Source organism: Larus michahellis, chromosome 4 (genome assembly GCF_964199755.1).
Source record: "Larus michahellis chromosome 4, bLarMic1.1, whole genome shotgun sequence".
Classification (NCBI taxonomy): domain Eukaryota; kingdom Metazoa; phylum Chordata; class Aves; order Charadriiformes; family Laridae; genus Larus; species Larus michahellis.
Genome location: NC_133899.1, coordinates 39,341,723 through 39,352,694, shown reverse-complemented (window position 1 = coordinate 39,352,694; position 10,972 = coordinate 39,341,723). Strand labels below are relative to the sequence as shown.

Sequence of the window (10,972 nt, the reverse complement as noted above, 5' to 3'; positions counted from 1 at the left end):
AATTAAATTTGCATATTTTGCACTTCATCATAGTTTCTATGTGCTCAGCTGTGAAGTGTTTCAGGTATCTGCATCATCAAAGCATTGCTGTATCATCTGAGGACCAGCATAAATCCTTAATGAGGAGCAGCCTTTTGAAAATAAGCATGCACAGTTACTGCTGGCAGCAAATGCACAGGGCTGGTCAGAAGAAACCATCAAAACACATCCATGGGAAATACATGGGAGTCTCAAAGTTTGTGACTTGCAGTAATTTTGAAGGGGTTTTCCTGAACTGCCTAATCTTATTCCACAGAAGGACAAAGGGTCTCCAGTTCCCTCATTTTTGTGAATTAGCTGGTGAAGGCTTATCAGCATGACCTGGAACTTAGCGTCATTCAAAAAAGGCAGATCGCCAGCAGAGGGGGAGCTTATAGGGCTGAATGATAGAGGGAGAGTTTCCCACCCTCAATCGGTCACTCAGGCTCCATTTGTACCAGGTCTGTCCATCAGCCTGCAGTTACTCATATTCTTACATTTTTAGTAGAGTTTCAGACACAGGTATCACTCATGTCATCTACAATTCTTCCAAACAAGTGCTAAACATGTTTTTGGAGTTAGCCCAGGCCAGGGTATATTTCCAATAAGCAGCCCAGATGTCTTGCAGGGGCAGAGTTAAGCAACACGGATATGACAGTTGACCTCATGGCTAGAGAATAGGCCTTGGAGCACTTTATTTACTAGCATAGATGTAAACTCTGGGGATATAATTAATCTCAATGTTTGTTTTACCCCTTCCAGGTATTCATACCCTATCCCTTCTGAACTTCTATTTGCTGATGAAACAAAAGATTAAATCTATAAAGCAATGCCAGTAACACCTTTTGTGTGCCTAGCCAACTGAAATATTTCCCAGCTCTGATTTAGCAGCCCCATGGGATGCTTGTGGGGAGTTTGTTACCTTAAAGGGGGACTTACATAAGCCAACACAATATGGGTGGATGCCATCAGATGTGACTGTTGTAAAGGAGAGTCTGGCAAAAGACTTTTCCTTCAAAGGAGGTGCCTCGGCCTGGTCTGAAAGTGACGATGTCCCCCAACATGTGATTTGAAGCTATGCCTTCCTTTTCCTAGAAGCCCTACCAATGTCACAAGATATCATTGCTTCACCCACCACCCACTCAACGGCATAGTTTGCAGAGAATTCATTAGGATTTATAGGCCAAACCCGTTCTCCATCCAGGGAAGGGCAAAACTGGATTTCCATCTTCCAGGCAAATATCATTACCAGCACCCCAGGTTTAATGCTAACTCTCCTTTCATAGGGGTCAGCATGACCAGCCTGGAGTTTAGGAGGTATGGGATTGTCTGCCTTCAGGAAAGGGATCTGAACATTAATATTGCTGAACATCCTGTAGCCAAGGCAAATGCTGTCACTGCACAGACTGGTGTGGGCAGGTAAAAGTTGCCTTGGAGACAATCACAGAATCACAGAGTCACAGAGTCACAGAATGTTCGGGTTGGAAGGGACCTTTAAAGGTCTTCTAGTCCAACCCCCCTGCCATGAGCAGAGACATCTACAACCAGATCAGGTTGCTCAGAGAGAGGCTGGACTCTACAGAGTAGCTCCTTCTCATGTAATAATTGCTCTAACGTCAAATTGACCTCGTGACCTTATAGTGATTTAAAAAATTAAACTCTTGATCACGTAACCCAGAATATATTAAGAAATTGAATGAGGTTCAACACACTGAGGAGAGTCTGGTTTTTTTTTTAATGTAAGTCTATGCTGTTGTACCCCTGAGCAGTGTTAAATACATTTGTCACTGTTAAACATCTGCTGTTGATCCCACAGGAAGTGACAGGGAGGGAGTCATGTTGACACCACACCAGACTGGCTGTGTTTCTGTCTGCACACGTCCCTTTTCTTGGTGCTCCAGATCCTCACAAGCGCCAAGCCTTGGCTCTGGATTTTGACACTGCCTTGGACCTATAAGGCTGTGTTAGGAGAAAGATGTCAAATTGGCACAGACAGCCTCAGAGAGGCGAGCAATCATTTTCTCATGGAAATACAACACACCTTTTTCCTTCAGTGACAGTCATGGGGAAGAGAAGAACTAAGATACCCCTGAGTGAACTGCATTTATATTTTAAATTTCCATTCGTCGGCCCTCCAGCAGCAGGACCTGGTGAGAGCTGGCAGCAGCTGGAGCAAACCTCAGCATTTTCTTTCCTTCTTACCCACAAGTCAGGAGTGGCATCTGTTCAATCTTTATTTACTTAAAATGCTTTAAACTGACTCTCTCAGCTGGATACTTGCCTTTCAGGGATGGCACACACTGGTCATTAAAAGGCTGATTTATAAAATTCTTCATAATTCATGAATAGTTGTATCTTAGTGGTTAATTTCTACTGGAGAAGGAAGCAAGAACAGTGTTTTTAAGGATGACCACACTCTTGCCTCATTTCTCTGGAAAAAGAAAATTGTTAGTAACTGTTTTGATATAATTTTTAATCCCATTGAACTACAATTGCATGAAGAATGCAATTCAAATCAATAAAACCATCCACTGACCAGTCATTTTTCAGTTGGGTTTACAATTTTTCCCATGAAGAGGATGCTTTGGGTGTATTGATCAACAATCAACAACAAAAATGGACGGCTGAACTTAATAACAGGAGGAACAGAATGAGGAAGAAAATCTGTGCTAGTGACTGCTGCAGCCTCTGTGCCGTTCTCGTGAATCTTCAGCAGGGCCTTGTGAGCAGCCTACAACGAAATACAGCAAGAATTAATGTATGTGGATGACGGGATGTGAAATGATAAAAAATAGCACTAAGTTAATTCAGCTACTGCCTTTGACAAAAATTGCTGGCAGGCCAGGAACCGGGAAGAAGGCCACTGTAGCCTGTGGTGGGTTTTTTAGCAATGTTGTCTCAATAAGCAAGTATTCTCACATTCAGAGTTCCTCCACACAAGTGTATCCAACACAGACTTTAGGGATGCACACCTCCTGGAATTAGTTGCAAATGGGATATTCAAGCAAGCTCAAAAGGAATGACAATGTCAGAGGGAAGAGAAGTTGGGCTCCAGCACTGCTCTGTATGTACCCCTAATAGCACATGCATTACAGTTCAGTCAGTAGAAATTCAACTTTGATACCAATTTTTTTTTTTAATTATTGTTGGGCATTTTTAATCTTTTTGTTTTACTAGCCCCAACATGATAGAACATTGCAATTGCTGCTTTCAGAATGGCTGTAAGAGTGCTAGCCTTTCTCCTCACTTTTTCTGTTTCTCTTCACATTATTTTCAGGAAATGGGATGTTTTCCTCAAGTTTGGTCCATCTTACATGATCGGCACTCATTGGGGCCTTCAATGGCAGCAGAAGTTTTAAAATCCTTTAAAATTATAGAATGCACATGTTAGAAGGCGGCCACTTTTTCTGCTACATATGCTGATGCAAGGCATCCCCAACACAGATATCCACGGACACTTCTTTCACATGCAGAAACTGGGCTGTGTTCAGTTTCTGGGGCAAATGCTACACCCTTCCCAACCTTTGTGGGGCAGATTTGATACAGTAGCCTTATCTCTAGACCTTGGAAAAGTCTGAGAGAGTTTAAAGTTACTTTATCAGCTAAGTTTTAGTTCAGAGTATCAGCCAGCCCTAGCAATAAGTGAAATTCCACAATTTGGGTTAGGGCAAGACAATTGGGTATTGAGGAGTCCACAGACCACTGCTTCTGCTGACAAACTTACTTTTGAAACCTTCACCTCAGGCTTTCCTGTGATTCCAGACAGATCAGCCCGGTCAGAAAACACATCAGTTACACCTAGATTCATGAACATCTTCTTTAAGTCATAGTTGCCCAAAATCGATAGTTTTGGAATACGCAGTTCTATCCTCCTGTTAATTCAAAAGAAAGCTGTGATAGTTATCGCAGTCAAAGCATGCCTTTGAAGATCCCAAGACTCCCAGCTTGCTGGTTGTTCTTCTGTGCTAAAATGTCAGTCTTCTCATCTGAAAAAGATGGCAACAAAAAGAAGATGGGAAGACAATTGTGTGGAGGATGGGAAAGGAGAGCAACAACCGTTGGGCTTTCTTGTATGATTCTGCAACACAGTCTCTTGATGGGAGAGCAAGGAGCAGAGGTGCCAGCATTTCTGGGACTAAGTTTGCGTTCTCTTTCTAGCCTTGAAGGTTTTTGTTTTGCAATTCACACCCCCTTCCCTCTGAGGGATTTGATTGCTATGTTGTGGAATTACCACTCTTAACACATTGTGCTTGAGACAAGGCAAAGAAAGACACTTAACATCAACTAGAAAATGTCTGTGTGGGAAAAACTAAATTTCCCAGCTCATAGATCTCTTCTCTCATCACAAGGCAATGCTGATTCTGATTTTTGCTGAAAGTATCAAATCATCAAACTATTTGGTTCCTTTATACCTATTCCATTGCTTAAATCTCCAATCAGCAGCAAAGGCTAGTAACTGTAAAACCTGATCACAGTATTCAGACTTTGGGTTCTGACTACCTTGAATCATCAAATCAGAATTCTGTATTTACCGTCTTTCAAGTGATTTTTCCCATTTAGCCACAGTGTCTTTGGTCAGGGCAGCTTCCAACTGTTTCATTTTTCCTTCGTTGGGCAGGATAAACAAGGCTGCAACATCTCCCTTGTAAGGAATCTGCACCACCTCGCAAGACAGCTTCCTGTCAGAGTATGCTTTATAAAATCCATCTCGAGTCATCATCTTCACTTCAACTGAGGTCTTCACATTCACATGGAAATAATCCTTGTGAGTCCCCTTAATATTGAAAGGATTTACCCAGTAGGCTTAAAACCAAAAGAGAAAGAACGCAATCAAATGCTTATTTCAAGGAGTATATATTAATATAGTCCAGACTAATGTACACCAGATAAACCCTTATCTGAAGATTTACACTCATATTTGAAGATCAAAGGTATTCCAGGTTTATTAATGATCTTGTTCACTGTCATCTTTGTTGTACTTTGTTCAGTAACAACTAAATATTGCAGGCTAAATTTCATATGGACTTGTACAACACCTTTCTAAGTCAGATAAATTAAATGAAGTAACTTCATCATATTACCTTACACTTTATTTGAAGAAAATGAAAGCTGACCAGGATCCAAATAGTTACATTTTAGTTTCAGAATATTTCTTGTAAAGCAAGTTCCACAGCAGATGTCTGCCTTTTAAAAGGTAGCATATTAAGCTCCTTCCATGCTTTCTCATATGTTCTTCATCTTGTAGCACTAAGGAAAATCTTACATGGAAGAACAACCCAAACTTTTAGGCCTGATCATAACTGCATTACAGTAAATGGAATAGGGCTTCAAGGGCTTTAAGCTTCAGAATGGTTTTCTCTTGATGTTTACTCAACTGGATTTTCTATGATATTTTATTTTGTATTAAATCAGGTCACTCACTAAACATACACAGGGGTCACAGCTTGCCATTTTTTAAGTATGTATGTTCTCTTTTTTTTTAATATTGAATAGAAATAAAATAAAATTGAAAAATAAATAACAGAACGTAAACTCCATAATACTCTGATTACTTTATAAGTTGGTGCTTTCCTCCCTGGCCTACCAGTAAAAAGAATATACTCCAGTATCATAAAGAAGTGCCTCAGACTAGGGCACCTGAGGCTAGGGTACCCAAATTTAATAAAGTCCTTGAAATAAAATCTGCATTGCTGAAAGTTCACCTATTTCTAAACATGCCTTCCTGGGTGGTAAAATCCATGTATGTCCTGCATGCTGCTACAAATGGATATAACATTTAAGAGGAAGTTAATCGTTGTGAAAGCAGTGCATTTGCAAGTACCTCTTGGGATACGAATAATGTCATGACAAGCTGTAGAGCATTTAGACTCCAACTCCAGAGATACCTACCCATTTAATAGGCATAGACTGTAAGTAAATTAAAGTGTTTGGCAATTTTTGTTAATCTCCATCTTTGGAATTTATTTTCCTACTTCATGTAGCATGTGAAAATGTAATTTTTTAAATAATAAGTACATAAAGTCTGACAGAAAAATTTACAAAGGTGTGAATCTGTTGTGTTCTGGCAATTCCCTAAAACTTGAATATTGCAAAAAAATTAACTTTTATGCTTGGGAGCCTAAACATATGCTAGAAAAATTTAGATGTGGAAGAGGTTTCAAAGCATGAGAACTCTCAATGTTCCTTATCATAATAGTCTAATCTTAACACTGGCCTTTCTTTTAAAAATAATTCAGAAATAATCTGGGGCATTTCTTTTCGTGCAGGTGAAACTGAGTTACTGCAGTAAGTAACACCTATGTAACTTACCTTTGAAATAAATGTAGTTAACCATTACCATTAGAGTGTTTGAATCAAGGTCTTCAAGTATTTGGTTTATATTCCCATGGGTTTTGTTCTTTATATGATCATTGATCTCTTTTTTAGCTTCAGTGGAATTCTGGAAGTTACTAGAAACAACTTTTCCTTTGTACAGTTTTTTGATGTCCTTCAGAAATGTTTTCCGTGGCTTCAGGTGTTTGTCCATGAACAGGGCATTCCCCATGCTCAGTTGCACCTGGCTGCTGGGGCGGTTCAGCAAGAGGAGGAGGTGACGAAAGCCGTTGTGTATCTCCTCCTCCCGGGTGTCGGTGAGGTTAAAGGCCAGCCCTTCCAGCACCTGAGCCTGGCTGGTGGCTCTGGAGCCCAGGGCCAGCAGGGCAAAGGCAGCAGAGATGCTGACTGGGGAGAAGAAAATGTTCTTGCCAGCTTCCTGGGTGGTTGCTTGCCTGTAAAACTGGAAGGCAAAGTCTGCGTTGCTGGAGACTATGTGTCGGCAGGACTCCAGAGGATCTCCCTCATGGGGATGCAGCTCCTGGGGATCAGTTGCCTCGGGCTTGTCATTGTGGTGGTCAGTCTGGGTCAGGCTATGGACAGTGAGGTGAAGCATGGCCACCAGCAAGCACAGCGGGAGGGTGGCCTTCATCATCCTTTGCAGCTACTGTGTGGTCAAAGAATGAAATGGGCTTGACTGCCGGAGGTCAGCTGTGTCAACATCTTATCTTTTATTTCCATCTGCTACTACCTTCAATGGCTATCTGGTAATCTCTGTTATCTCCTGACCTGCTCCTTTACTATGGAAGCGTTTTTTAAGTCCTTGTGCTTCTAAGTTTTTCTGTAATTCCTACCCATTGCTGCCTACTTCAGTTCCTCTTTACTCCAGCTATGAAAGTCCCTTGTTACTAAAGAAACATGTGAGCATTAAAGAAAAATAAGACCAAGAAGGAGAGAACAAGTGAAAAGTCTTTTTCTTTTTTTTTTTTTGCCTCTGTGGAAATCTGGTCTACGGTGAGGCAGCTCATCAGGAACAATTCTTGAACCTTTTATGTTTATCTCTAAGAACTCTCAGGTTTATTATGCTATTAGTTATTGAATGAGGCTTATGTCAAATGACAGTGCTATTCTTTCTCTCATTCCTGACTCATTTTAATATACAAAGTGACTAATCACATGAGAGCTGGTAAAAATTTTCTGCTTCAGTACCTGATTAGACCAGAATATGTTGCTTTATTTTAAACTACTGCTCATATGACACGTCTTCCAGATGGATTCCTCTCCATGTGTACCCCCAACCATCCTGGCCATGGGAGGGCGAGGTGACTGGTGTGGGCTTAGCCCCTCCTGTCTTTCCAAACTTTGTATTGGCGGGAAAGCCCCTTTTTGTAAGGCAAATAGCCCTGTGGCCAGAGTAGCGCTCAGCAAAGAGCCTGAATTGTGGCACCTTGGCCGTTTCTGATAACTGTGACCATTTCTTTTGTTTGTTTGTTTATTTATTTATTTATTGCTTTTTATTTTGCAGGTTAGACCAAGAACATGTTGGGATGATTTGTAGTGTCTAGGATGTTTAACCTGGCAGAAAACAGGTAAGAGTTATTCCAATTGTACTAATGTACTAATTGTACTAATGACTAGAAAAGCAACACCTAATGTCCTACTTGAAGCGGACCAGCTTCAGGGAAGATCACTTGAGTTACCCGCTCAGCCCCATTCAATGGCAAAGGGACTCAGAGAGAAGGGTTCAGCAGAGCAGGAGATGTTTATTGGGATTTCCCCCACCCTGTGTCAGCACTCTGACCACTAAGACTTGGGTGAAAAGGAGCCAGCTTGTCTTTCTGCAGCTTTGCTCTGTGAGATCTGAGGAAATCTGGACTTACAGGGTAGGTTGGCATAGAAAAATCAATATTTGTGAATCCTGTCTGGACTGTGTTGGTGTACATAAGACAGCTCATTCACCTCCATTTCAGTTATCTGGTTGTAAGGTTTAGGGAATGTTAGTAATGATAAAAAATAAGATTGACAGTTGGGAAGTCAGAATACTTCCCCCTTGTTAATGAAACAGCTTTCTAGATTTCTTCTAGGTGTGAAAGAGCTATTTGGGATAAATATTCAGAGCAGAGTTATGCTCTGTGGAACTGCTATAACATATCCCCACAATTTGCTGTTTAATATTTCTTGAAATTAATTTCTGCTGTCGTTTGAGTGCTTAGAAACCAGGTTTCACCCTTGAAAGCAAATGTGCTTCATGACTCACTAGCTAAATGCCACACAGCTGCATCAAAATTGTTAAGGTAAAGATAACTGAGTACTTACATTACATTCAGAAGGATCTTGCTCTCGTACTGGTTGTGCTGTTTCTTGCTGCTTTACTCACACTCCTGTTTTCCTCTGTTAAACATTACATGGCTTCAAATACATATTACCTAGAAGGACAAAGCTGAATGCTGATGAAGCTAGTTTTCTTGGACATCGTATGCATGTGTCCACACCTCCCCACTCCAGAGGGCAAAGACCCAGCTGGTCAGTACAGTGGAGTGTTACATCCCAAAGGGTATGCAACTCCTAAGCAAATATTTATTGGAAATGCAATTTTTGTGCCAAGGGCAGCTACTTTGCTCTTTGCTCTATCCACCTCTACCTGAGATGGAGAGAACTGTTCATTTGGAGACACAGAGTTTTGCCCAGCACTAAGCTCTGAAGGCCAGGGCCAGGGTGAGGGAGCTGCAGGGAGCACCGCAAATACAACTGTTGTAATATATATAAACAGAAAACCAAGGCCCAGTCACAAATCTCTCAAAGAATAGCAAATAACAGAAGAGAGAAACCTATTAACATCAACCAATAACAAATCAAGGCAGTCTCAAACAGTAAGTCTCAGCCTTCTTGTAAAGATTTATTTCAATTTCCTGGGATCCTTCCAAAAGACGGTAAGTTCTGTGAAGCTGGCTGACCAGCATTTATGGCCTGGTGAACTGTTTAGATATGTGGTTTGATCAGCCATCCAGGAGAATGCCTGCTCAGTCCCACTGTGCCTCTGCTGCACCTTTCAGGAATTGTTACCGTCTGCTCAGGAAGGGCTGACATGATTCCCTGGATTCTGAAGAGCCAAGGAGCTGTGTAAGTAAAATAGTGCAAGCATGGCTGTTCCCAGTCCCCAGCTCTGCTGTTTTCAGAGGTACTTTATCTACTGGAATCCACAGCCTTGATCATGCATCTAGGTTCCCTGCACAGTATCTATGACCTCAGCTCTTTTCTTTTTTTCTTCTTTTTTTTTTTTTTTTCCAGAATATAGCTGAACTCTGCGTGCTTGTTTTAGCTTTAGACAAAGTTTGCTATTACATACTTTGATTTTGAATTTGCATTTTTTTCTTACTAGAGTATCAATTGCTGCTGTCCCCTGGAGCACCTGCGTAGATCAGGTGAGGCTTGATGGAGCAGACTGGTCTCTTCTGACAGCCACTAAACCACTGCATTTGAATTAAATGAGTGTATAAGCTAGAATGCTTGATTGCACAAATGCAGTCTTTGAGGAAAAAAGAGTGAGATGCTCACAGTGCTCCAAGACAGTCAGGCTGTTGGCTGTTCTGTGCTGCCTCTTTAGTCATACAGCTGAGCAGCGTTAAGCATTTGTGCTTCTGTTAAACATTACATGGATCAAAACAAAATTATCTCAGGATGCAGAAAAATGCTGACGAAACTATTTTCCATGCATATTAGCCATGCAGAGCAGGCAGAAGTCAGTGATCGCAGGGCCAGCTGGCTTTAATATTTGCTGTCCCAAAACATGCATAATTGCCATAGGCAAACACACTTTGGAGAGAAGAGGTCCATGGCCATGAGCAGTTGTTCTACCAGATATATCTTCCTAGCTTATTGCCAGCTCATGACGCAAGTGCTAAAACATCTCCTGAGGTGTGTTATGGCCTTCTTTGGGGCTTTAGCTTCCTGACGGCGCAGCTTAGACACCTGCTGCAACATGCTAGACCAAGCTAACTTTCTGTTCTATGAAAAGCAGAGCAGAAGGGGTAATTAACATGCAACTTGGTAGTTCCCCCAAATTAACTTAGCATCAGTTCAGAATCAGTCCCACACTCAGAGGCTTTCTTTGAGCCTTGGTTTAGTCACATCTGAACCACTCTGTATCACCGGGCCCAGGGCTGTCTTCCTGTCCCATCCACAAAGACGGTATATACATTGCCAAAATTCACCACTGCTTACCCTAGCACCAAACTCTAGCTGAAAGGATGCAGTCGTGGGGGGAGACAGAGGGGGGCTCTAGAGCAGTAGTCGGTGTTAGGTTGAAGAACCTACCTAGAGATATACGTGGTTGCAATCATATTTTTCCATGAATTCCCATTCTTAGAACAGGACTAAGAGGTCTGCTGGGCCCTGGCCTTCAAGTCAGCCGGGAAGGAGGATGCATGGAAGACAGGCCACACTCAACCTGGTGGTGGTTCACGTAGGAATCTTTCCCGGTATTTCTTTTTCCAAAAATATTTGTCTTAGCTCTGTTATCCCATTTGACAGATCCTCCATGCTCATTTATACCATATGGAGATTAATGAGACCTCTAAGTCAGGGGCTTGTTACTCTAATGAGTCTTTAATATAATAATTTGCATAATTTGAGAGGTAGACAT

General features: G+C 41.6%; 1 protein-coding gene across 2 annotated transcripts; it reads right to left on the bottom strand.

Moving 5' to 3' along the window:
- Positions 1-1,734: 1,734 nt before the first annotated feature.
- Positions 1,735-8,822, bottom strand: LOC141742262 (alpha-1-antitrypsin-like). Of its 2 annotated transcripts, XM_074584121.1 has the most exons (6): positions 8,647-8,822; positions 6,328-6,997; positions 4,551-4,821; positions 3,743-3,890; positions 2,555-2,749; positions 1,735-2,449 (listed from the first exon to the last, which is right to left on the bottom strand). In XM_074584121.1, the coding sequence occupies exons 2-5, from the start codon at positions 6,983-6,985 to the stop codon at positions 2,558-2,560; spliced, it is 1,269 nt and encodes a 422-aa protein (XP_074440222.1). In that variant the 5' UTR covers positions 6,986-6,997; positions 8,647-8,822; the 3' UTR covers positions 1,735-2,449; positions 2,555-2,557. The 2 variants fall into 2 exon arrangements, with proteins under 2 accessions (XP_074440222.1, XP_074440221.1); XM_074584120.1 differs by having other exon boundaries at positions 1,735-2,749.
- Between the last annotated feature and the right edge of the window lie 2,150 nt (positions 8,823-10,972).